The 26,514-nt window shown below is 47.7% G+C and overlaps 1 protein-coding gene across 8 annotated transcripts in view; it reads right to left on the bottom strand.

Annotated features, from left to right (window-relative positions):
- The window catches only part of FOXN3 (forkhead box N3), a 385,252-nt gene that overhangs the window by 193,004 nt on the left and 165,734 nt on the right, over positions 1 to 26,514 (bottom strand). For 4 of the 8 annotated variants that reach the window (XM_084792026.1, XM_084792025.1, XM_084792027.1 and 1 more), the window contains one exon: positions 11,649 to 12,205. In XM_084792026.1, coding sequence (XP_084648152.1) covers positions 11,649 to 12,191 — 543 coding nt within the window. In that variant the 5' untranslated portion in view covers positions 12,192 to 12,205. Of the gene's footprint in view, positions 1 to 11,648; positions 12,206 to 15,956; positions 16,172 to 22,203; positions 22,292 to 26,514 lie in introns of those variants that run through there. The other 4 variants (XM_084792024.1, XM_084792030.1, XM_084792028.1 and 1 more) reach the window with 3 other exon arrangements.

Raw genomic sequence — 26,514 nt, 5'->3', positions numbered from 1 at the left:
TTTGTACCCGCACCCTTCCACTGGGTCCTCACTGCTATTTACAAAACCTCCCAGTTTCCCTCTTTTTCTGACACTGCCTAAGCCGTGTCCAGTAACATGAGTCTCAGTGTGCAGACCTTTGTGACAGAAGATCCCACACAGCTTAGTAATTGTGTGTATGTTCGGGGGGGGGGGGGGTGACTCAAAGCAAAACTACATTTCCCAGCCTTCACTGTAACTAAAAGAAATCATGTAAGCAGAATATAGCCAATGAGATTAAAAAAAAAAAAGCAATGTTATGAGGTAAGTCCCTGAAAAGTGCTAACTCCACAGGACCCTCTTTGTCTTTTCCTTCATCTCTAAGCTAGCTGATGCCATCTTGGACCATGAAACACTTGAACAGGAACCAACAATGCACTAAAAATAACAGCAGGAGCCTCATCCTTGTGACAGGCATACTTGGCTAGCTTGCTTAAATCAGTAGCATTTGCCTTTTCTACAACAGCCATGCCTCGGCCTATCTGTTCCTTCCGCAGGGCACCCTAAGACTGCTCCATTAGCAACTCACTGCAGCGCCTCCTGCAGCCTGGAGTCTTAACTGTGGCCCTCCGCAGTTCCTATGGCTTGCCCTGCTCGGTGAGAGAAGCCCTCCCTGGCTGTCTTCGCCTGATACCAATCAGGCACTGGTCCAGCCCGTTTCTGGGACTTACGGTGGCTTGTGCGTTTTTATTCTACATTCTGTCTCCTTGGAATGTTAGCTCCTACAAGAACCAAACCTCACTTTTTCCTGGGACTTCAACATCATCAATAATTCTCCTGAAGGAGCTTCGGAGAACAGGAGACCTACGGTCTATTTTCATGAAGGCGTAACTTGAGTAAATACTGATGGTCTGAAATGGCCAGTGTAGGAGAAAAAAACAAAACAAAACAGAAAAACAAAGGACTAAATAGTCAAGGTGTTTATTATGCATGGAGAGAAATCGCAAATAAATTAAAACCGGTGAAACTACAAATCTGTCCGCAAACACAATGGCATCAAGATAATCAGCACCCCATCCCCGCCCGCACCCCGTCTCCGCCCGCACCCCGTTTTGGCTTCTGAGGTTTGGTTTTGTTTCAAGACAGGGTCTCAGTCACCTAGGCTGTGTTCGAGTTCACCACACACCAGAAGGTGCTCTCTTCACACTGACCGTCCAGCCTGCACCTCCCAGGTGGAGGGATTATGGGTGTGCACCAACTGTGCTTGGCCAACCTTTAAAGGATTAAGAATTTTTCTGTCTCAACACAGTGTATCAGGAAGGCAGTGGAATTTTCCATGAAGGCTTCACCATCCCACCAGCCTGCCAGCATTTAAAAGCATTTAGATGAGCAGCGCTTATAGGACAGAGTAGAAAGTAAGGGCGGGGGCTGGAGAGATGGCTCAGTGGTTAAGAGCACTTCCTGCTCTTCCAAAGACCTGGGTTCAATTCCCAGCAACCACATGGCAGTTCACAACTGCCTGTAACTCCAAGATCTGACACCCTCATACCAATGCACATAAATTAAAATTAAATAAAATATTTTTTAAAAAGTAAGTAAGTAAGTAAGGGCAGGCATAGCAAAGAAAAGCCCATGGGTTCCTTCCCCAGCACCGCATAAAATTTAAGAAGAACATGGACGCATTGAAGCATTCCCCACTTCTTTTGAAAGATGCATATCCCAGCCTTGTCAGGTGTGCTAGCCCTACTATTTACTGTGGAGCTATGCTGCAGCTAAAGTGATTTCAAAGGGAAACCCCAAGGCATTTTCAGGTTGATGGAGAAGGTTTGAAAAGCAATCTGTTGGCAGGATGCTGAGGAAGAAAGCCTTGGTTCTCCAGAGTTGCGGGTCAGGGACGCTGACAGATCCATGGATGGGGTCCTCTGTCCAGAAGCAGCAAGTTTCCCAGGGGGCCTTGCCAGACCCTCACAAAGGACGTCAGAATCTTCCTAGGAAGTCGTTGTTGGAGCTGCAGAACATGCACGCTTGACTCACGGAAGCCAGAAGAGCAGTGATGAGATGGCAAGACGTGGGTAATTAAAGGGGGATGGAACACTGAAATAATAAACAAGCCGGGCGTCTAATCCCAGCACTTGGAAGGCAGAGGCAGGAGGATCACTGTGAGTTCGAGGCCAGCCTGGTCTACAAAGAGAGTTCCAGGACAGCCAAGGCTACACAGAGAAACCCTGTCTCAAAGAACAAAAAAAGCAGAGAGAGACAGAGAGACAGAGAGAGAGAGACGGGGGAGGGGGGGGGGAGGGAGGGAGGGAGGGAGGGAGGGAGGGAGGGAGGTTGGTTGAGAATATAAATAAACAAAGGCAGTTCCTGGAGAAGTTCTACTAACTAATGGTTCTGTAGAGAGTTCATAGGACCAGGGACCCCTGTAAGCAGTGCTCACCATGTTAGGCAGCTACATAAGCATGGCTTGGAGGCCACTGCGGATGGACACTTAGAATGAGCTTTGGACCCCACTTCCATATGCCCCAGAAACACAGAAAGGAGAGGGTCAGTTTGGCCCTCCCCCCTTAGGATTTAAAGTGCTATACGAGACGGTGGAAGTTTGGGGCTCCGCTGAGGCCCACTAAGGGAAAGCTACTTCCTCCAGGTCAAAAGAATGACTGTGAGCTTTGCCTCTGGCCCTGGATGGAAACATGACATTCTAAGCTATCGCAAATATTACATGCTATATCAACTCCATTAAGAGGTAATCCAGCTGGGCCTGCCAATCACCTGTACAGGAGACCGCCCCTCGGGAAAGCTGCTGATGCACCCGGAAGACATGCAAAGGAGAGGGGAAGACTAATTACTCCCCTAGTGAGATAGTGTGCTGTGCCCCGGAAGGCCCTCCCCCTGCCCCAGTGCAGACAACCCTGCACCCTCCCAGCTAAGCCTCAGGGCTCTTCTGAGGTCTAACTCCAAGGGCCCAGCCTTTTCTTTGCCCTTTCTGTCCCTTGTTTGGAAATGGGTCAAAGGCATAAGCACCCTTGCCCTAACAGTCTGGAGACTATCACTCTTTCTCTGAGGGAGCCCTTCTTCCCCTGTTAGCTGTTTGCCATCCTCCACAGCTGAACCTGCCTACTTTCCAGGACCCTGCCTCATGGAGCCTAAAGGCATGGCTATTGTGTTTCCTCTCGCCCACCTTCTGCCACGCAGCAGCTACCATGGTACACACACAACCTGCCTGTCCTGTTCTTGTTCTCTCAAACGGATAAAACCACCCTGGAGCTTCTCTCTGAGCCAGTATTTTTTAAAGCCCCCACCCCCGGGGGACTAAGCCTAGGACTTCATGCACGCTGGTCAAGTGCTCTACCTCCGAGCTACCACCCCCAGTGGTGAAATCATTTTACTAATGAGGCTAACGACGCACAAAAGGTTGAGCAGTTTCCCTGTAATAATAATGCAGTTGATTTTCTATCTTCTTAGATTTAGTTATAGACTTCAAAAAGGAAAGACAGAGACTTTATCAAGTTTGCTGAATGAATGAATGAATGAATGAATGAATGAGTGAGTGAGTGAATCAAGGAACAAGCAAAGAATAACTAGCTTTACTTGGGAGGGGCAACAGACATCTGTCTCTTATGCAGTGTGGAAGATGAAGGAGGCCATCTGGAAGGCAGAGTATGGAAGGAACATACGGACAGGATCAGGCAGGAAACACAGCCAATGGGAGCACAGGGATTTGGGAGGAACCACAGAGGATGCGAGCACGAGGATTCCATCAGAGTTCTGGAGCGATGTCCCAGTAGTTAAAGTACTGGAAGACCCAGGTTTGATTCCCAGCACCCACATGGGAGCTCACCCACTGTCTGTAACTCAAGATCAGAGGGATCCAGCAACATCTTCTGACCTCCACGGGCACCAGTCACATATGTGGTGCACAGACATGCATGCAGACAAAACACTATACACATAAAAGAATGTTTTTTTGATAGGAAAAAAAAAAAGGAATAGCTTCCTTTTAGGTAGCTAGAAAGGAGTTAGCAGCCCTGAAAGCAAATGAAGATGGAACCCTGCCCCATGTTCTGCGTGGACCTCACCTCCTGTTGCCCTGGTAACACTAGAAAGGAAAATATTGAAACTGCCCCTTCTTAGGCCTCCCGGCCAAAAGAATGAAATACTATGGCCCTGGGTGGAAACGCAGCATTCGGATCTGCTCCAAAGATTAGAACATTATATGCCATTCTCTCCTCCTGTGTTAATTTGCTTTCGGTTGCTGTGATAACACACTAAGACCAAAGCATGGGAGGGGGGGGTGGGGGGCGGGGAGGGGGGACGGATTTTATCTGACTTAGAGGTTATAGTCCATCATCAAGGAAAGCCACGGCAGGAACCGAAGCCGAGCACGTGGAGGAATGCTGCTTCCTGGCTGCTCCTCCTGGCCCACTCTTGCTCTACCCACTTGGCTTTTGTATACACTCCAGGACCACTTGCCCTGACCACCCCACTCACCAGAGGCTGGACCCCTCATGACCAATCAACAATCAAGAACGAGCCCCACAGCCTTGCTATCAGGAGACTCTCATGGGGGCATTTTTCTCAGTTGTCATAACCTCTTCTCATTAACTTTAGCAGCCTGGCCAGGATGCTCACCCCGTCCCCAGGAAAGCCGACTCACCTGAAGATACGCTAAGGAAATGGGAGGAGTATTTACCCCTTTAATGAAATATATACTTGCCCTTACCAGAAGCCTTCCCTCAGTACAGCTGAGTTCTAAGGTTTCCTTCTTTCTGTCTTTCAGGTATGCTTTCTCTGCCACTCAAGGCCAGCGGTTCTCAACCTGTGGGTCACGCTCCCTTTGGTAAACCTCTTAGCTCCAAAAATATTTACACTACGATTCATAACAGTACCAAAATTACAGCTATGAGGTAACAACAAAAATCATTTTATGGGGACTGTGAATTCAAGGGTCGCAGCACTTGGAAGGCTGAGAACCACTGCTCTAGGCTTTTCCCCTGACTCTTTCTCGGAAGCCCAGCCTCCCTCCACTACCCAGGATAATAACTCAGCCTCAGCCAGGAGATGGACACTTTCAACAGTCTGTTAGAAACCCACAGGTCACTGAGGAAACCACCCCCCCGCCCCCTTCCCTCATGAACAGCTTTGGACCCCAACTCCCGTAACCCTACAGACGCAGATTTGAGAGAAAAGGCAAGTATCACGGTCTCTAAAGAGAATCCCCCAACGTAGCCTTAAAACTCAAAGAAAGACTCAGTGAACGGAGGAAGCACCACAGCTGCAGCTTCTGAAAATTTAAAACACCATTCGAGAGTCTCTGTGCACCGGCGCGCGGTTCCAATCCTGGCACTAAGGAGGCAGGGGCAGGCCGAGCTCTCAGAGTTCAAGGCCAACGTTGTCTACATAGGGAGTCCAAAAGCCAGCCAGAGGTACAGAGTGAGACCCTGTCTCAAAAACATAAGTAAGTTTAAAAACACAAGAAGAGTATGTGACAGGGAGGAGGGCAGCGATATAAAGGTTTTGGTCAGGGCCATTAAGGGAAGTCTATTTCTCCCACCGTAGCTAGATTTCAGAGTCTACATTTTCTTTCCTGTCTACTCTGCTACAAGATTTTACATCAAAAGGAAGAAGTCTAACTTTGACATGGCAGCCTAAACTGCCTAGAAGATCCTTCCACCACTGTCTAGCAGCGGCGTTCTGGGAAAGGACAAAGGCACACTGTTGTCCCCGAGGAGTTAATCCACATGTGGGCTGGAGAGATACACCAGAGAATATAAATGTTGCTCTTGCAGAGAGTTCAATTCCCAGCGTCCCCTCAGCTCAAAGCTGCCTGTAATTCCAGCTCTGGAAATCAGATACCTCAGTCTTCTCGAACATCTGCACTCACACGCACATACTACATACAACACACATGCACACACACATACACATACACACACACACACACATTAAAAATAATATAGCCAGATGTGGTGGGACATACCTCTAACTGGAGGCAGAGTCAGGTGGCTCCCTGATTTTTTTGGGGGGGCGGGGGGACAGCCAGGCTAGATAATAGGAGACACCCACAGACATTCAAGCACCTTATTGCCCATTTGTTCAGCACCATGGTCTCTCTGGCCACTGGCCACTCTGACCCCCACCTGATGGCACCTTTGGTCACTGTCCACTTTCAACTCCTGACTGTCCCCCGCTTTACTCTGTAATAAACCCTGCCCACCATCTACACCTCACTCCGCACACCTCATCTGAATTTACTCATGGACCAGGGAGCCTCGGAGGGTCCTGAGCGTGCAGCAGACCGGCAGCACCTCACAGGCACTGATGGGTTGTCACTCGCCCCAGAGGCACCTCCCCCACCTCGTCACATTTTCTGCATATCCCACTAGACATTGGGGCCTGGCTGTGCTGTCCTCTGAAGAGGGAGGCGGGGCCAGCTTTCTCCTAAAGGGATCACTAGTTAAACAGATATACTAACCAGTGTCACAGGAAACAGAAATTCTCTGGGCTCGGAAAAGGGGGGAATAAGAGGTCACTATGCACAAGGGAAACCCTCATAAGTGTTACTCATGGGTGTGCAAGCCTTTAATCCCAGCACTCAGGAGGCAGAGGCAAGCAGATCCCTGAGATCGAGGCCAGCCTGGTCTACAAAGTGAGTTCCAGGACAGCCAGGGCTACACAGAGAAACCCTGTCTCGAAAAACCAAAACAAAATCACATTCACCAGGAGACAAGAGGAGGCAATAGGAGAAGTTGTCTAAGTGCTTCCTACGTAGGCAGGAAGTCTAGCCAGGCCTTACCCCAATGCAGGGAGGAGTCTTGGACAAGAGAGCTAGGACACAGCAGGAGAGCTAATAGTCAAGGGGCAATATGCTTAGTACAAAGTAGAGCCTCTGCATCTACTGAGAAAGAGAATTGCTCCATCAAGCCTGTAATCCCAGCACTCAGGAGGCAGAAGCAGACGGATCTCTGTGAGTTTGAGACCAGCCTGGTCTACAAAGTGAATGCAGGACAGCCAAGGCTACACAGAGAGACCCTGTCTCGAAAAACATAAAAGGAGTCCTCTCTCTCTCTCTCTCTCTCTCCCCCCCTCCCTCCCTCCCTCTCTCTCTCTCTCCCTCCCTCTCTCTCTCCCCCCCCTCTCTCTCTCTCTCCCTCCCTCTCTCTCTCCCCCCCCTCTCTCTTCCCCCCCTCTCTCTCCCTCTCTCTCTCCCTCCCTCTCTCTCTCCCTCCCTCTCTCTCTCTCCCTCTCTCTCTCTCCCTCCCTCTCTCTCTCTCCCTCTCTCTCTCTCCCTCCCTCTCTCTCTCTCCCCCCCACCTCCCTCCCCCCACCTCCCTCCCTCCCCCCCCCCTCTCTCTCCTGTTTACTCTCTCTAGTTCTTTATACGGCACTCCCAGAATTAATCTGGACTTCAATCTCCCATGCTCTGGCATGACATGGCCATGCCACTGTGACTATGATGGCCTTGCTTAGTATGTTCAATCTAATAAAAAAGAGAGAGAAGGAATACAGAAAGAAAAAAAGAAAGAACAAAAACAAAAACAAAAAAAACCTAAGCAAACAAAATGTCAAGAGCCTCTCTCTAGACAAACAGAGTACTTATCAGCACTTGGTATGTTGCCAATAAATTCAGGTAGTGGGTCAACAGCGCCTCAGACACTGAAGACCCCAAGGCTCAGCAGCACTAACCCAAAACCACTTTCAATGTCTGCGTCTACACACAAGAAAACTCAGGATCCAAGACGGCCGTACTGCCAACCGCTAACACCGGAACCCGAGGCCTGCTCTCAGCTTGGTCCTGATTTGGCTGAGCCACAAAGCTACCTCTATAGGCCAAAGCTGTATTAAAAGTAGTCAAGGCTATGTGCGATAAACATATTCTGTACACTGTTTCCTTCATAAACCTTCTGGTAACAATAATATTTTTGTTAAAATGGCAAGAAGGGAAATAAATAAAAAGCGTGGAAATAGAAACACACATACCTGCTCCATTCTAATCTAGTCTATAAAAGCTGACTGCATTTTTACTTCTCATTTGCAAGTCCCCAGAGAAGTCAGTACATGCTAAGTACAAGTCGAGATACTTGTTTCTAGGAGAGAGAGGAAAAAAAAAAAAACCATGATCCCAGACTTTGAAAAAACATGACCTTGATTGATCTGAGCAAAGATCACCCACTGATAACCGGGGAAGATGAAAGACAGATGTGGAAGTTCACAGAATAGGGAACAGTTGACCCATGTGACCCAGGCTTGATGGCAGCAGCCAGCCCCACAGCAAGTTAAGCGCTTCAGGAGCACAGTACCTGCCCTCTACACACTGAGTTCCCAGGGAAGGGGCCTGGAAGTCAGCAGACAATCCCAGAGACCACTTCCCTTCCAGGGGGCGGAGGCAAAAATCAAGGACACCACAAGGAGGCAGGCAGGAGGTAAGGCACCCTGAAGACCCAAGTGTTAGGTGCCTTTAAAAGAGAAGGGAATGAAAGCTGGGCGGTGGTGACGCACGCCTTTAGATCCAGCACTCAGGAGGCAGAGGCAGGCGGATCCCTGAGTTCAAGGCCAGCCTGGTCTACAAAGTGAGTTCCAGGGCGACAGGAAAGAAAGAGGGGAAAGGAAGGGACAGGGTGCAATATATTCAGACAAACACTGCAAGACATGTCACAACCACATAAGTCATGTTGGGGTCCTAATTCAAAGATCACCCCATCTTGGATATTGGAGTACCTGGCTTAAATGGTATCTAAGGCTTTCTAACTTTGGCGGGTAGTATGTATGTTGAAATAAAATGACTCACAATCTAAATTCTCCTCAAAGTACTTCAGGAACAGCAGCAACAACACCACAAAAATGAACGAAGCCAGACAATTCTCATTAAACACTAAAGCCAGTCATGGCTTTCTATCCACTTGTGCTAGCTAAAAAACATCCATGATTAAACAACAACAAATTAAGCTACCTTTTGAAGCACCGTGAGAGAGAAAAACAGAAGCAAAGCTGTAGGTTCTCTTGACTTAATCGTTGAGAGAAGGTCCTTGATGAAACCTGAACACTTAGGGGAAAAAAACAAAACAAAACCCATGCCTGTAATCCCAGCACTGGGGGGTGGGGGGTGGGGGGGTGGAGGAGAGAGGATCAGTAGTTCAAGGTCACTCACAGTTAAATATCAAGTTCAAGTCCAACCTAGGCTACCTGAGACCCTGCCTCAAGATAAACAAAAATAAGCAAACTGACCAACAAATAAAGAATAAATTAAAAAAAAAAAAAAAAAAAAGAAAGGCCCCTCACTGGTTCTAGGGTCTTACCCATAATAACTAGTCACCTTGAAACCAACTTTCCCACCCCATCTCAGAACCAAATCTGAGGAGGGGCCTAAGAGACGGTACCGTGCGAAGTGCCTTGGGTGACTACGACTCAATCTCAACAGATTCCATCCTACTCTAGGGGCCCAGCCAAACAACAGTTGTCCATCAGTTGTGTTCCAAGCCCTCGGGACAAGGATCACACAGGATTCCACAGTCTCACTGTTATGCCAAGCTTAAACTCTGCTCTCTGGTTTCAAAACCATACCAGAAGCTAAAAACAAACAAAACAAAAGAAAAAGGTGGCGTGGCTAACTCGGTGCATATGATCTGCCAGGCTTTCATTCTCCCCTTCATTGCACGTCTTTCTTGCTAGCGTTTGGGTGCATTTAGACATTCGTGTTAAGGTTGAGCCTACTGCCAACGGAAAACTCCCTGGGAAGAAAACAAGTGTAGGACAGAGCCCAAGGGACTCTCACTGGGCACTACATCAGCAAGACTGCCTTCCTTTTTACTCAGCAAATCCAGGAGAAAGCCCTGTGACAGGCCAGGGCTCGGGCCCTGGCAGCACTGAGTATGCCTGACAACCTGAACCAGAGGCCTCTGGCTCATCCAAGGGAAGAGAAGAGGAGGAGAAAAAAACCCCACAACTGTAGCTTTGTTCTAACAACATCAAACCGCTGGGAACAAAATTCCAGCCACAAAACTGACTGGCATTTGATCAGAAACATGTCAATACAGGTCAGTGCCCGGGCTAGGAAGCCAGAACTCAACAACTCGGAAAAAAAACAATCTCACGTCCTTCAAAGCACTCCCTGTCAACAGGTATCAGTGTTTTCCCAGATTGACAGCCAACACCCCTAGGGGGAAAAAAGTGATTCCCAGAATCCAGTGTGAGGTGGGGTAGGGGGATGGGTAGACCCTCCTGGTGGTCTCTGATGGGCACCATCCAGTGCTTGGTGGCAAGGCAGGACTGTGAATAAATAAGCTCTGCACGCCCCCCCCCCCTTGGAGCTGCACTAGCAAAATTACACTCTAGCTAAATTACTTTTATGTGCAGTGGTGTTATGTCAAACATGGAGACTCAGGCATGCTGTAACTTGCAGAAAGGGTGACATGGAGTTAAAGGCCCTGCTCACTGCTTCCTCAGTGGCATGCAGCTCTGGGAGCCTGAGGAGTACTTTGTTGGCCACATTCTAAGCCTAGAATTGCTTGCTCAGTCAGGCTTTCCCTCTCTTGCCTCAAGAAGTGACCTATACAAAAAAGTGTTTAATGCCACAGCCTGGGTTCTTGAAGGAGAGCAATTTCTAAGTTTCTAGACTGATCTTAAAACATGGAACAGAGTCAAGCCCTGGGAATGCTCTCCAGATGCTTAACCTGGGGCAAAGGAGAGACCGAGTACCCAAGGATAACAGAGTTCACTATGTGAGAGGCACACCTTGATCCCTACAGCTATGTCTAAAGCTAAGGACCCAGGAGAGAAGAAGGATCGTGAATACACACATGAGCACACTCCTGGCATCATCAGCATCAGTGGCCAATGGCTCCCGGTCCCCGCAGCACACCCAAGTTCAGTTCACAGCACCCACAGTGGATGGCTCACAACCACCTGTAAATCCAGGCCTAGGAACTTAACACACCTCTCTGATCTCTGAAGGCACCTGCACTTAGGTACACACACACACACACACACATTTACACATACACTTAAAAAAAAACTTCCAACTTTTTAAAGCCAGTCTCTAACAGGAACCTTAACCTAGGTCAGTACTTCACACTGGCAGAATTTCCAAGTTCCCAAACACTTACATATACACCAGATTTCATAAAAGTCACAGGCACCTCAAGGCTCGGATTGGTCTTGGAGTTAACAAATATATTCAAGTATCTTCCAAAAGTGCATCACCTCCCGTTTATTCCAGAATCCTGAAGTTGCCTTTTCCCAATAGTCAGAAACCAATTGTCATTTTCCTCCACTCCTTGATGGCTATTTACCTTAGACGTTTGAGCCCTCTGTTAATATACTATGTAATGCTGTACAGAAAACCAAACTGACCCGACCACGTGGAAGACATGAAGACATCGGATTGGCAAACCTCAAGTGCGGATTATGTGAAAGCATCAGGGTACTGTTCAAGAGACGCCCTCAATGGCAAAAAGAATGCACAGCCAATACATTTAAGAAAAAGGAGAAAGAAAAAAAGAAAGAAAGAGAAAGAAAAAGGAAGTTTTTCTACAACTATGTTAAATTATTCATCAGCAACTACTTCAGCATGGTGACCATACATTCATTTTTAATGCTGAAAGTTTTTAAGTTAAAACAAAAATAAATAAACAAACAAACAAACCAATAAATAAAGAAATAAATAACTCCAGCTCCAGAAGACACAAGCAGCTTACCTGACTCCTCTCTTTGTCCACTTTCTTGAAACATTTATTCAATGACAAGTTATGTCTCACTGAGTTTTTCCACCCAGTCGGCGCATTCGCAAAATACGGGAAATGCTCTAAGATCCAGTTGTAGATATCCTTCACTGGCAGCCGCTTGCCCGGGGAGTCCTCGATGGCCATAAATATGAGGCAGCTAAAGGAGTAGGGGGGCTTGCAGTTGGGGTTCTGCCTGGCATCGTAGGGCATGTCCGAGTGAGCAGGGGACGGCGGGGTGTCGTCGTCCAGGTCCTGGACGGGACTGACACTCCTGAGGACCGACTCCCCAAAGCTCTTCAGCAAGTTCTTGCTCTCGTGCAGCCAGTTCAGGTTGGTCAGCTCTTCATCTTCCATGGTCCCCTCTTCTAATCTGATGTCGGGCAGAGGGAAGTCAAGGTCATCATCCTCCTGGAGGGCCTTGGGGAAACCACTGCCCCGGTAACCCTGACTCAGTCCACTGGACACACTGATTCCTGAGCCCTTGGGCTTCTTACTGGCAGGCATGACTGGACCCATTTACGTGAAGGCTCCTAGGGAAGGGAAGAAGGGAAGAGACGCGATGAGCTGGAGAAACTCAGAACAGAAATCGGTTCGGTTCCCTCCCGACTCTCTGTCCTCCTGGGTCTCAGCTCCATGGTGAAGGTGTCACAGGACTCCCACAGGAGCCACGCAAGGCCACCCTACAGTTACACAATGGAGAAAAATGAGCCCAGATGTCAGCAGTCCTGACATCAAAACTGAAAATATATGTGGCATTTTTTTTTCACACGCACATACATCATAAAAGGAATGAGCAATTTCACAGTGGCTTCTTCTTGGGTCTACAACTGGTCCCTGTGGCCAGAAGAGAACTTAGTGCTCTCTGGTGTCTCTGGCCCTCTAGGATACGCGCACACTCCCCTAACACACAGACCTCTTTAAAGACTCAGGATAAACACGACAAAATGAACGTGAGGGACAATACTGTGGCTTCGCGTTACCAGTCTCACTGTTTATCCTTCTCAAAAAAGAAAAGCGCCAGATCTGAAGGTGCTCGCTGTAATCCCGGCGCACCTGTAATCCCAGCATTCTGGAGGCTCTGGCAGGAAGATTGAGAGTTCAAGGCCAACCTGGGCTACGTGAGATCCAAACTCAGAAAAAAACCCAGAGCGCTAAGAAGATGAGTTAGCAGGGAAAGGTCATTGCTGCTGAGCCTGATGATCGGAGTTTGATCTCCCAGACCTGCATGATGCAGCGAGAGAACACTCCGGCAATCTGTCCCCTGACCTCCACAGGCACACCGTGACAATCATGCGCCCCATATATATATGCATATACACATGTACGGAAAAGTAATAGAGACGAGAGGGAAGGCAAGGGGAGTTGCTTCCCATCCTATAAGATCTCCATAAGGGCCGGGCAGTGGTGGCGCACGCCTTTAATCCCAGCGCTTGGGAGGCAGAGGCTGTGAGTTCGAGGCCAGCCTGGACTACAGAGTGAGTTCCAGGACACCCAGAGCTGTTATACAGAGAAACCCTGTCTTGAAAAACAAAACCAACCAACAAACAAAAAGATCCCCCATAAGGGTCTTGGAAGTAAAACTGTAACCAGAGGCCTTTGATTTGATTGTCTGGTTGCATTTTATCCAAAAAAAAAAAAAAGAAGAAGAAGAAGGAAGAAATTACAACTTTAATTACATTTGACAGGTATAAACCAGGACAGGGAATTCTGCAGACTACAGTTTAAGGAAGTACATTCAACTTAAGGACATCACACCTAGAGAGAAAAGGCATGTAACCTCAGGCACTAGGAAAACACATGGGAATGAACATAAGCCACTAGGTACAACAAGAATAAGTGAAGAAAATAAAGTTGAGAGCGCCACAGGAAACTTCAAAACAGGAAGGGCAACTCAACAGAAACTGTAACAGGCTCCCTCCCCCCACACCAGCGTCCCCACTCTTATCAATGACCTAGAACAGAGAGTAACACAGTATCTACTAGAAAATACAAGGAGATGTCACTTTTACTAACAGCATCACCACCGCTACAGACACAACCCTCTGGTACACAAGATAAAAGGGACAAGACGTCTTTCACTAGGCTGTGCGCTTAGTTTAGAGGCATCTCTTTTTCGGCTAAATGGGGAGTTAAAATAAAGCAATGTGCTTAAGAGAAGAACGAACACATCAAAGACAAACAAACAGTTATCCCAAGCCTCTAAACAGCCATTAACATGCGTCTAAAATGACTGCTGTTTCAGCGCAGGAGGTTCTAGAACGGGATTCTAGAAAGCAGGATGCAGAGCACCAAACAACCAGGCGAGGTGCCAGCAAGCTGCAGTACTGCCCACCAGCTGGACGGAGGGCCGGGAGGACACATCTCCCAAGGGGATACAAGATGGCATCTCTAAGAGGAGAAAACCTGCACCAAGCATCACAGCCCAACCCAGACAGGCACTCCAGATAAATCCAGTTCATCCAGGGAAATGTTCCTCTGTCAAAAAAAAAAGGGGGGGGGAGCTAAATCTACATAATATATCACGCATGTTATAGAAAAAGCACTCCTCATAGCTTCAGGTTTGGAGATATTATTGAATCCAGGCTGATACAGCTTTTAACTTCCTTATGAAGAAATCAAGGCCAACTTGTCTCAAAGTTTCCTAAGATTCCCCTGGAAAAGGGTCTAATTGCCAGCACAGCCACACAAAAGAGAACTACAGAGCCAGCTGAAGTCAACTTTAGCCCCAAAATGAAAGTTTTATGTCTCCTGAGCTTCCAAACAGGAAAATTATATCATGGCTGACAGTAAAGTAATTTAATTGCACTGTTGCTATGACAACATACTGCTCTTTCTTTTTAATTTGCTTATTTGTCAGTAGCTTCCCGAAGGAACTAACATGCTATTCTCCACGTTTTCTTTTGTTTTCAACAAACACTGCCAGCAACATGGCTCCATAATAAAAAAAAAAAAAATTTTTAATGTCAATGCCAAGAGGAGGAGGTCTGGAGGATTCCTAACCCCTGAAATTATTTGTTTCCCCAAATTCTCCATTAACTGCATTCCCTATAAAATCCCAGCACTTTGTAACAGTATCGAAGGTTCCTGACCACTGTGCTTCTATGTTACAACAGAACAATTCCCAGAAACCACAGTTTTCCATTATTATATCCTAACTACAAAATTTTCCAAATCTCTTTTCCCTTTGCCTTATTTTAGAGGGGTGGAGGGATGGTGTGAGCCTGCGGTTAGGTAAACATTTTTAATCTGCTGAAAACAACGTTGTTTTGAATAGTTATCCACCACTCACCGCCTTACAATTTTTAAGTTATTAGTTACGTCTCATACACCCTCCTTTTGTTTTCTTTTTTCTTTCTTTTTTTAAATGACTTCCTGTGTTTTATCTTTCAACGAAGAAAATGGAGCAAGAAAGCTTACTTTTTTTTGCTAATAGCAGAATGTCTCCAAATCACTGACAGCGCCATTATGGCCCAGGTCTGAACAGATGTTGGTGGTGAACTTTTTAAAAAGTTGAGAAATCTTCCTCAACCAAAGCTGGGCAGTCTCGAGTTTAGGGGACTGGGAACCTCCCCCTCCTTGCGCGCGCACGCACGCACGCGCTCCACTCCCTTTTACTGTACTTGTCAAAAACATTTCAAGGGGACCAACGAGAGCAGCGATTGGCTGTGCTCTGCGTCAATCAGCAGCGTTGCCAGGCAACGGGAAAACTGCTCTTCTCTGCGTACACAGGGCAATTGGGAGCTCGCATACCTTCACTGCTGGTCAGATGTCATAAACCTTTTATTGGCCGCAGCGTGGCGAGCCTAAAAACAAATCAATAAACGCCCACCGTCCCCCCCAGCTCTCGAGGGGCCCAGAAAGGCTTGCAAAGAGTCGGGGTGCGGAATAGGGCCCCAAGGTCTCGGGATGCTCGAGGCCGGTGCTGAGCGTGCTCAGTTAGGGAGGGGATCTTTGTTAGGCGCCCGCTCGCGGTCTTGGGGTCTGGAGTTGATCTGAACCCTTTGCCCGACTCGAATCGCTGGGGTTCCCTGCTCCGCAGACAATACCAACTCTGTCGCTCTCGGAGTCTGTGGGGAAACCGAGGCACGCGAAGCAGCCACCACGTCGGGGCAGGAAACTCCTGGGCAGGCAACTTCACAGCTCAAGACTGGGGTCCCCCCACACCCTGGGTCGAGCTTGGCTCGCGCCCCGCACTGCGTGCCTCGTCCCCATGCCGCCACAACGGCTCTACAGCAAGGACCCTAGCTTGGGCGGTGCGGGCGGGAGCCGGCACGGACTCACCTGGCCGAGCGCGGCGCGGGGCCGCCGCTACCTTCAGCGCAGCCGACAAAGTTTCGCGGGCGCCCAGCGGGCATCGCTCGGAGCCCCGCAGTGGACCCTCGAGCCCTGGGCGGACGGCGGGAGGGGGCCGCGGATGCGGGCGACAGGGTTGCGGGGAGCGGCGCGGCATGGGCCCCGAGCGAGCGTCCGCGGGCGCCGCGTCCTCCCGCCGGCCCCGCCGCTCTCCACGCCCCGTCCCGCCTCCCGCTCGCCTCCGCTGCGGCGCGTCGGGGCCGGGGCGCGCCGAGCCGCGAGAAATTGTTTCCACTGCAAACAAAAAAAGGCGACACATGACCAGGCAGGAGGAGGGGAAGCGCGGGGAGGGAGGGGCGGAGGGAGCGGGAGAGACGGAAAACGTGGGCCGGGAGACCCCGGGCTGCGGCGCCGGCCCGCAGGGAGGCCCTTTGGCCAGACTGGGTCCCCAGGCTCCTTGCAGCACCCGGGAACCGAGGGGAGCCGGGCAGGTGGCGCGTGGCTGGCCCCCTCCCCTGCTTCAGGCCACACGGGCGGTGCTGCGCAGCTGGCAACGTGTCGCCGCAGCGCTTTTACCCCGGCCGCCTGCCTTACAAGGCTCGAAAGTAAAAATAAAAAGAATTACGACGCAAGCGAGGCTTCTGAGGGTGAGGAGAGAAGATTCCACTTCCCTCCAACTACTACTGCAGCACTCCCGAGACAGATCCAGTCCTCCTTCACCAGCACCCTTTGCGGGGGACGAAAAACTGATCCCCAGCCTCCAGCCTAGGTTGTCTTGGCTGTGGAGGTCGGGAGGATGGCTGCCACAACTGAGGGGGCTGTGAGCCCCAAATGCAACGTCAGTGGGTTCTCCCCAGTGCTCCATCCGACTTCTATATCTGAAAGGAAAACAAATCTCTGCCCCCACCACCACCATTTTGAGCTTAATAAACTAAAATGATGATTTGCAACTTCCCCCCCCCCCCGCGCGCGCCCCCGCCCCGCAGGAATGGCACAGCCACTTCTCCCAGACTCCAGGCACCTCCAGTCGGCTGCCTTTGGAGAGGATGAAAGCAGAGTCCAACAGGACACCCTGCTGGTGACATAAATAAAAATAGGATGGCACACTACTTCACAGAGAAGCCCCAAAGCCATCCTCCCATGCCCACCTTACCGGTGGAAAGCTACGAAGAGTGTGATCTGTGAACTAGGCTGAAAACCCTCCAGCTGGGCGATAGCTTTTAACCTAGGCAGACCCCAGGGAGAAAGGTGAGAGAAATACCACGTGCTTCTAAGAAGTTTGTTTCAAAACAATAAGAAAGCCCCAACCAGTCTGAGATTCACTCCCCCACTTAACAAAACTTTAAGATTAGGTAGCTGGCCGGCAACCTTCAGCCATTCAGACTCACTTGAGCCTTCACTATTTGCCAGTGTCCAGAAGCCCTAGGTAGCCTGAGGTCACCCAGCCCCACCTCCTACGTGACTGAGCATACAATGTGACTAAGCAGAAGGTACCCTGTGGCAGACACATTAGATCATCTCTGAAGTCTCACACCAGTGATTCTAAGGGCCAGTACTGGTAACTAAAACCAGGACAAGAAAAGGTCAGTCACCTGTGGCTCAGTGAAAGCAGGTCCCACTTGACAGAAGGACTCAGAACTGGCCTTGGAAACGCTGTTCGCTTCCTATCACAGCTGCTAGCCCTCTCAACCCCCTTCGTCCCCTAGCTCTGCAGCTCTGCACATGCCGTGGGCGCAGAACGTTTCTCTCCCCAGTCCCTTCTTCTTGTACTCAAAAAGCGGGGATGTGGGCCCAAGGTGATTATGCTTGAGCCATGTATTTCTTAAAACTCAGTGCCAACTGTTAGCCTCTTAGCCAAGTGAACTAACGTTGAGCAAACATAACTAATTTAGGCTCTAAGAAGCCGTCAGCGAAGGGTGGGGCACAGTGAGTGAGGAAGCTGCCTTTAATGAGCTTGCCTTTTCTTTCCTTTCCCTTGGAGGGCTTTTTTGGTTTCTTACACTCACAAACCTGAGTTGCTTGTCTGGAGAAGTCCATGAAAAACACCTGGAAAGCAGCTCCTAAGTCTCAGTATCCTTAGATGCAGATGGGGTCCTAACCCTACGTACTCATCATAAGAGGCACAGCAAACAGATTCATTGAGTACAACTCGGTCTTTTTTTTTTTTTTTTTTCGTTCCGTGCCCCCCACCCCCACCACACACACAGGGTTTCTCTGTGTAACAGTTGTGGCTGTTCTGGACTCACTCTGTAGACCAGGCCAGCCTTGAACTCACAGAGATATATGCCTGCCTCTGCTTCCAGAGTACTGGGATTAAAGATGTGTGTCACCCACCCAAACCACAGCTTGGTTTTCTTTCTTTCTTTCTTTCTTTCTTTCTTTCTTTCTTTCTTTCTTTTTTTTTTTTTTCCTTTTCGGTTTTTTGAAACAGGGTTTCTCTTGTAGACCTGGCTGGCCTGGAACTCACAGAGATCTCTCTGCCTCTGCCTCCCAACTGCCACCACACCCAGTGAGGCTAGGTTTCTTAACTTCCCCTTTCTATTACAGGTATGCTAAGAAATATCAGGTGGTAGCATCCTAAACAGAGAGGGGTAGGCAGATAAGGTAGGTAGATCCTATCTGATGTGCAAGGTTCACAGGCCTGCCTGCCAATTGATCTAAAATGGATTCAACCAGACCTTTACTGTAAGCCAGAGAGAGCTTGGTATGCCCTCTGCCTATTGTGACCCTATAGGTCCTTGGCATGTATCCTTAACATTGGCATGCAGGGACCATATTCCCTTTAGGGATAAATAGCCTCATGCTCAATTTTCCTCATGTGTTTTCCAGACCGTAAGACACACCAGTTTTTAGAGCAGTAAAAGAAAAAAAAATATTCTCAACCAAATTAGTATTAGTATAATAAAATATTTATTAAAGCCTGGCAGTGGTGGTGTACACCTTTAATCCCAGTACTCAGGAGGCAGAGGCAGGGGGATCGCTGTAACTTTGAGGCCAGCCTGGTCTACAAAGTTAGTCCAGGACAGCCAAGGCTACACAGAGAAACCCTGTCTCGGGAAAAAAAAAAGATTAAAAAAATGTATTAAAATATAACAAAATACGGTAATATTAAACACTGTAAACTCAACAGGAGGAAAGACTTAGAGACTCAAGCACTCTTCTAATTTTCTGGAAACACCAAAATGTAGCCTCACTGGAGTCAAGGAGGGACAAATGGTAGCTAGAGCTTCCTTAATTCTACACATTTTACTGCACTCCCCCTGTCCTGCTCCTTGCAGCAAGCTGACACACATCTGCCTACCTGGCTGGCTAAGATCGACATTCAACTCAGAATAGCCAGATAGCTGGAGGCTTACGCGCGCGCGGGCACACACACACACACACACACACACACACACACACACACACACACACACATGCACACACAGAGGAAGCGGGGCAGAGACCAAGCTCTGTGTGAGAAGGGATTTTGGCCATACTGCCCATGGACACACTGAACCCTGAGCCTTCAGCTGGTACACTGAAGACATCAGTAAGTGACCTCTTTGTTGATGCCCAATGGACAGCAATCAGACCATAAGGTGCACCCTAATTTCTCCCTCATTTTTCGGGAGAAAGTGCGTCTTATGGTGCAAAAAAAAAATACAGTATATTCATATCTTGGGTGGCAAAAATCTCAAGCAGGCAAAATCATTCAAACTATTGTTTTATATAGCTATTTGACAGCAGAATCCTATCTCAGACCTAGAACTCACTCTGGGAAACATTTATTTTGTGTTTGTTTCTATTTTATCTTGTTTTGTTTTATTTGTTTGTTTGTTTCTTTGTTCAAGACAGCGTCTCTCTGGGTAGCCCTGACTGTCCTGGAACTCACTCTGTAGACCAGGCTGGCCTCGAACTCAGAGACCGGCCTGCATCTGCCTCCTGAGTGCTGGGATTAAGGTTGTGGCCCTCAGATTTAAGGTAACTGCAACTGATTCTAGTAAAAAAAAATCACACACAAGAGGGAAACCCTGGGCTGGCAGCGCAGCTGGCTGCATGGGACTGGGGGAGCCAGGAAGCAATCTCTTTTTCCTTTCCCTCCCTCCAGTATAAAGTATTCCTTGCTTCCCTCCAGTATAATACTCCACTCTCCTCCCTGCAGGTTGGCTTGCTTATGGCCACACATGGCTTCCAAGCTACAGTTCTTGAAGCCATCTGCTTTTAGCGTCCACCACCTGCAGACTGTCTCATGTCTTCTGCTATCTAGTGTAAATTCTCAGGGAAATAATCTGAGTCATGTCACACACACACACACACACACACACACACACACACACAGAGAGACAGACAGACAGACAGACGTGCACTCACATGCACACACACACAACACACCCACAGAGAGACAGACAGACTTGCACTCACGTACACACACACACACACACAGACAGATGTGCACTCACATGCACACATACACAACACACCCACAGAGAGAAAGACAGACAGACAGACTTGCACTCACGTACACACACACACACACACACACACACACACACACCCGAGAGGCAAAGCCTGCGGTAGACTATCTGATATAACAGCCTTGGAAACAGGAGTGTAGATAACTTTGTAAAGAGGAGACCTAATGTATATGGTTAGGAGTTTGACCTGCCAAGAAGGAGAAGGTGTGCCCTACACCTGAGCTGTCTGTCTGGAGAAGTCCTTAAGAGCCACCCGGGAAGCTACTCCTTACAAGTCCCAATATCCTTAGCTGAGGCGCTACTATATACATCAAGAAAGCCCCTATGGAATGGTTATGCTGACAACCTCTACAACAGGCAGGAGAGTGCAAACACATTTATCGAATATGACTTGATTGTATTAAAATGCCCTTGTTTGTTGAACAAATATTTACTGAGCATTGTGTTGGATGCCAGAGAGCCAAAGACTTATTTCTGCAAGGTTTGTATATTTGTAAACAGATGTGGAAGTATCATTTAAAAAAAAAAAATAGGATACCAGTGTGAGGGGTTCCTTCACACCCTGGTCTCAGAGCAAGGGAAAAGGCTGATAAGTATTTTACAACCAAGAAGTTGCATTATCAGAGAATTGGGATTCAAAAGATGAATAGGATGTTGGATACAACATGAATTTTTGAAAAGGGAAGACAAGAAACAAAAGAGAAACCCAAAAGCTGGAGGAACAGCTTAGCAATCACTGTCACTGTTCACACAGAAGGCGGTGCAGGAACTGAGTGCTTAGCTCAGTGCTGCAGCACACGCTAACATGCATACAGCCCTGGGTTCCATGGCCAGCACCAAAAAAAACAAACAAACAAACAAAAAAAAACAGAATGAAGACAATTTTAGGGAGAAGGATGGAAAGAGGGCTCGGCAGTTAAGAGCACTTGCTGCTCTTGAAGAGGCCTCAGGTTCAGTTTCTAGAACCTCATCAGGCAGCTCACAACTGCCGGGAACTCTAATTCCCGGGCATCCAATGCCCTCTTCTGGCCTCCGTGGGCACATGCACACATGTGCACTACACATGCATACATGCAAACACATACACACACACACACACAGAGTAAATAAATCTTTTTTAGTGGGGGAGGTACCGTTAGTGGTTCCCTCAGAGAACAAGCTCTTTTCTGACCCATGCTTCTTTTTTTCCTTGCATTTACATTTGCAGAGTTCCGAGCTTTCTGCCAGAGCAGTGCTCCAGTTACTTAAGTGTGTATCGGAATTACCTAGAGGGCTAATTTAAATGCTGCCAATTGTTTCCCCATATCCATAATTTCTGGTTCCAGAGGTCTACGCTAGGCCTAGGTTTTCTGCATCCCTAAAAGTACTATAGGCCTGAGAATCATACTTTAAGAGCCAATGAATTCCAGAAGAATCAATCAGACTTGGGGTGGGAGGTTGGGGCGGGGGGGAGATGTATAAAAGTCACCAAAAGCAGGGCATGGTGGTGCACACCTTTAATCCCAGCACTCAGAGGCAGAGGCAAGTGGATCACTGTGAGTTCGAGGCCAACCTGGTCTACAAAGAGAGTTCCAGGACACCCAGAGATATTACATAGAGAAACCCTGTCTTGAAAAGCAACACAACAAACAAACAAACAAAAATCACCAAAAGACGGAGAGGGTGTGTCCTATTAGTATAACGAGGAGAAGGTACAATCCCTTAGTCATGGCTTGGCTATAACGCATGAGTATGCTATTTCTGATTGCCAAAAAAAAAAAAATGAAAACAAAACTCACTCTTTTCCTTCTGCAGAGAAAGCAGAGACCCTCAGCTAGAAGGCCTGGAAGGTCGTAAGTGAGGAGGAAGACTTGGTCACCATTTGTCCACCTCTGAGCATTCTCTCTCTTATGTGTTTACCAGGCAGATCCTCATGGGTGGAGCCTGGGAAAGGCTTCTTGGTATTTCTTCATGGGGAGTAGGCAAGGATGCTGACTTGACGAAGGAAGGAGGGGTAAGAGGTAAGGGAAAGTCCAGGTGATGGGTGGAGTGGAATTCATTAGTTCAGGTTCCCTTGCCAACCCTGAGCCTATGAAGTCACCTGCCAGAGGCAAAATGGAAGTGTAAAATCTCTCGGCCCCTCTGTAACCATAAACAAGAGTAAACTGACAGCCTAGAAGCCAGGGTCAGGCAATTCATTCAGTCAACAGGATTTGCTTTAAATACCTATCAATTCCCTGCTCTTTTCTGAATGAAGGACTTGAAAGAAGGCCCAGGGAAAATACATGTGCGCCCGCCATCAAGGACAGGAGGACAGCTGGTAAGCATTATCTTACAGTTTTTGTATTATTTATTTTATGTGCACCAGTGTTCGGCCGGCATGTATGTCTGCTTACCACATGCATGCTTGGTACCTTTGTACCTTTGGAGGTCAGAGGAAGGCCTTAGATTCCCCTGGAACTGGGGTGATAGGTGGTTAGGAGCTGCCTTCTGAGTTCCAGGAACCAAGCTTGGGTCCTCAAGAGCGGGCCCTTACTGCTGAGCCATCTCTCCAGCTCACTGGCGAGCATGTAGGTATGAAGCCACCATAAATATACAAACATAGCAAGCCTATTGCCAAGACCAGAATAGTGCAGGCAAGCACACATGCTAGGACTGAGCAGCTAGATGACCCCAGGCAAGGAACATAACTTCTTTCCCTCTATCTAGTTTCCTTATCTTAAGAAAGAAGGAATGCGGGTGGGTGGAGGTTGACAAGATGCCTTCTGCTTTCCAAGTCGGCAGGACAACCCAGGTTAGATCCTTGGAGCACAGTGGTAGGAAAGAACTAGTTGTTGTCCTCTGAAGACCACACACACACACACACACACACACACACACACCAGTGAAATAATAATGATGATGATGATGATGATGATGATGATGATGGTGGTGATGATGGTGATAATGATGATGATGGTGATGATGATGATGATGGTGATGATGGTGGTGGTGATGATGATGATGGTGATGATGATGATGATGATGATGATAGCCGGGCATGATGGTCAAGGCTAGCCTGGTCTACAAAGGGGTCTAGGACAGCAAAGGCGGTTACACAGAGAAACCCTATTTTAAAAAAACCTAAAATAATAATGATAACAACAACAATAAATATTAAAGGAGAAATACTAATAATGACTAATGATATCAGCCAACTTTGGGTCACTATTATAAAAATATCTGATATCTTTAGCTTATAAGGAGAAAAATTGCATTTTTCAGCTCATAGAAGCTAAAGAGCAAGTGGAAGGCCACAAGGCCCCTCAATCCTCTAGGAGGCATGCCTCCAATGACCCAAAGACCGCACACCAGGCTCCACATCTAAATGGCTTCACCACCTCCCAAAAGTACCACCACCCACCCAAGGGACCAAGCTTGAATACATGAACCTTGCAGGAAGTCCAGCATCCTGTCTATAGCAGCCTTTCCTTGAGCTGTGATAAGGATTAAGTGAGTTAATATTTGTAAGGAATGTAGAACGGAACCAGGGTAACATATAGTGTAGGATTTTGGCTAAGTAAATAAATAAATAAGAAAGATTTTTGTTTGAACACTGACATTTTTGCATAACAATTTAGAATTTGTGTGCCGTATCAGCAGTTGTAAAAGACAAAAAAAAAAGTATAAATATTTGCTGTATATTAAAAAAAAGGGGGGAGCCAGATGTGATGGTGCACACCTTTAATCCCAGCACTTGGGAGGCAGAGGCAGGCAGATCTCTGAGTTCCAGGCCAGCCTGGTCTACAAAGAGAGTTCCAGGATAGCCAGGGCTGTTAGACAGGGAAACTGTATCTCAAAAAACAAAACAAAACAAAAAAGGGGGCGGTAATAATAATATGTGCAAATATACGTGGCATTCTTTAACATATTTTAGCATGTACCCTAGACTAGCCTAAGATTCAACACTGGCTGGGATTACAGGTATGTGCAACCAGACCTGGCTCAATGTATTTAATGTGCAACGCCTACACAACTTAAAAAGGAAAAAAAACAAAAAACAAAAAATAAAAGAACAAAACTCATCTTAATCAAAGGGACCAGTTTTCACACACACACACACACACACACACACACACACACACACACACACACACACACGCTAACATCCCCAATTTCAGTGAATTTCAAAGAAACACACATTATAGCAACTGTGATATCTCATTTCATCTGTCTGATTGACCCACACATAAAAGTAAACAGATAGGGAGGCAGAGATACAGGCATCTCTGTGAGTTCGAGGTCAGCCTGGTCTACAAAGTGAGTCCAGGACAGGCAAGGCTACACAAAGAAACCCTGTCGTGAAAAACCAAAAAATAAAAATAAAAAAGGAAAGACAGGTGTTGATGGGAAGGTGGCCTCAGACAACTACAGGATGGGTCTGCCTTAAAAAAAAATTAAAAATGTATTCGTTGAACCCTGCCATTGATCCTAGATTGCCAGCTGATAGGTATTTATCCTGGCTACTTCTGCTCCATCAGACTCCCTGATCCCTGAGGCAGGAAATTCCAAAAAAGCAGACCTGCTGGACTCAGGGATATGTGTGCAGCGTTCAGTCAGAAGGTGTCAAGCACACACACCAGCTGAGATGAAGTGAAGGCTCCCGTGGTACATCTGAAAGTGTTTTCAGGGACAATGTCTAAAATCATAAAAAGGCAGAAATTGTGGAAACAGGCCGCCGGAGACGTATATTGAACCATAAGCTGGGCTGGCCCTGTGGCCCCTTTGCTCCCTGGTACTCACGTTTTTCTGATAGTTTTATCTGTTTTTAAAGGCTTTCCCTCTCTGGAGTCACCTTCACATTCTCACACACTACGTAAAACAATTTACAAACAAGTTCGTAGTGTTACAAGTTGAGGGGAGTACATAAGTCAGTGAGCTTTTCACAAAATGAAAGCATTCCGTGAGCTTTAGGGGGCAGAAGGCAAAGAGACGGCCCCATTGTAAAAAGTCAGCCCTGGGGCAGCCAACGGAATTGCTACATATTCTAAACCCTAATTTCAGAGGTGGAAATTCTGTCTGGCCTCCAGGAAGGAGCTCAGGTTAAGCCTTTTGAGTAGCAAACTTTCTCTGCAAAGATCCGAGAATTCCGCATTCGTCAGGGAGGGCAACATCTACTTGCAGGATTCGTCTACAGTTTTCTGGTGGTTGTTGTTGGCTGTTATGAGAGATGAAATTTGTTACCTCCCTCAACCCCCGCCCCCTCAAACCTAGAGAACTCTATATCAACTGAAGTACACCAAAGAGGTAGGGAAGTGGCTTCTCCTGGCCTCCTGGGGACACTGCCGACAGCTGAGAGCTTGCCCTACAGGAGACTGCCAATCTTGAGTGTCTGGACCACACTTACCTACTCTTCATTCTCCTCTTTGTGGACGTGAGGATGTATAAACCACCGCAAACAATCATTGTTCCTAGGAGCAATGGTTAGATGCCCACAAGCTCTGGTCACAGTATTTCCATCAACTCGTGACCTCAGTTGTGTTCCTATTTAGAGAAACCGTGATATCGACTAGATGCGTGTTGATTAGCACCAAGCTCCACGCTAAGGACTCCATGAAGGCATATCTAAAAGAAGCTTAGTCAGCACTTTCTCCATGACAGATGCATCTCAGCCAACTTGCCCTCGGAATCCCTGCACAGCACTTTAGCCCAGCAAAGTCACCAACCAAAAGTACAAAAGGGCAAAAACTGTGATACTAGATAGACCACAAAAGGGACACTGTTTGAATGTCACTGCCTTCATCTTCAGCTAGGGATAGGCACACATTGCCCTGCATGTATCTAAGAATGACCATGAAAACACCCAACTTTTAATTTGAGGGTGACAAATACTTTTTGACAAGAGGGCAAAGTCACAAGTAGAGACCCTGTTAATGAGAACTGATCGCCTCCAATAAAGGCTTATGTAGCAAGTAGCAGGCGCCAGATAGTATCCTAAGATTCGAATGCTTGGAACAGGGAAGGTACTTCCGGCTCATGTGTGGAAGTGCGGTCCCAGCTGGTGACGCTGTCTTGGGGGTAGGTGGTGGAAACTTTAGGAATTGGGTGGGATACACTCACTGGGACTATGC

This window comes from Acomys minous (genome assembly GCF_964271855.1).
Source record: "Acomys minous genome assembly, chromosome: 8".
NCBI lineage: Eukaryota > Metazoa > Chordata > Mammalia > Rodentia > Muridae > Acomys > Acomys minous.
This window is presented reverse-complemented; position numbering and strand designations above follow the sequence as displayed.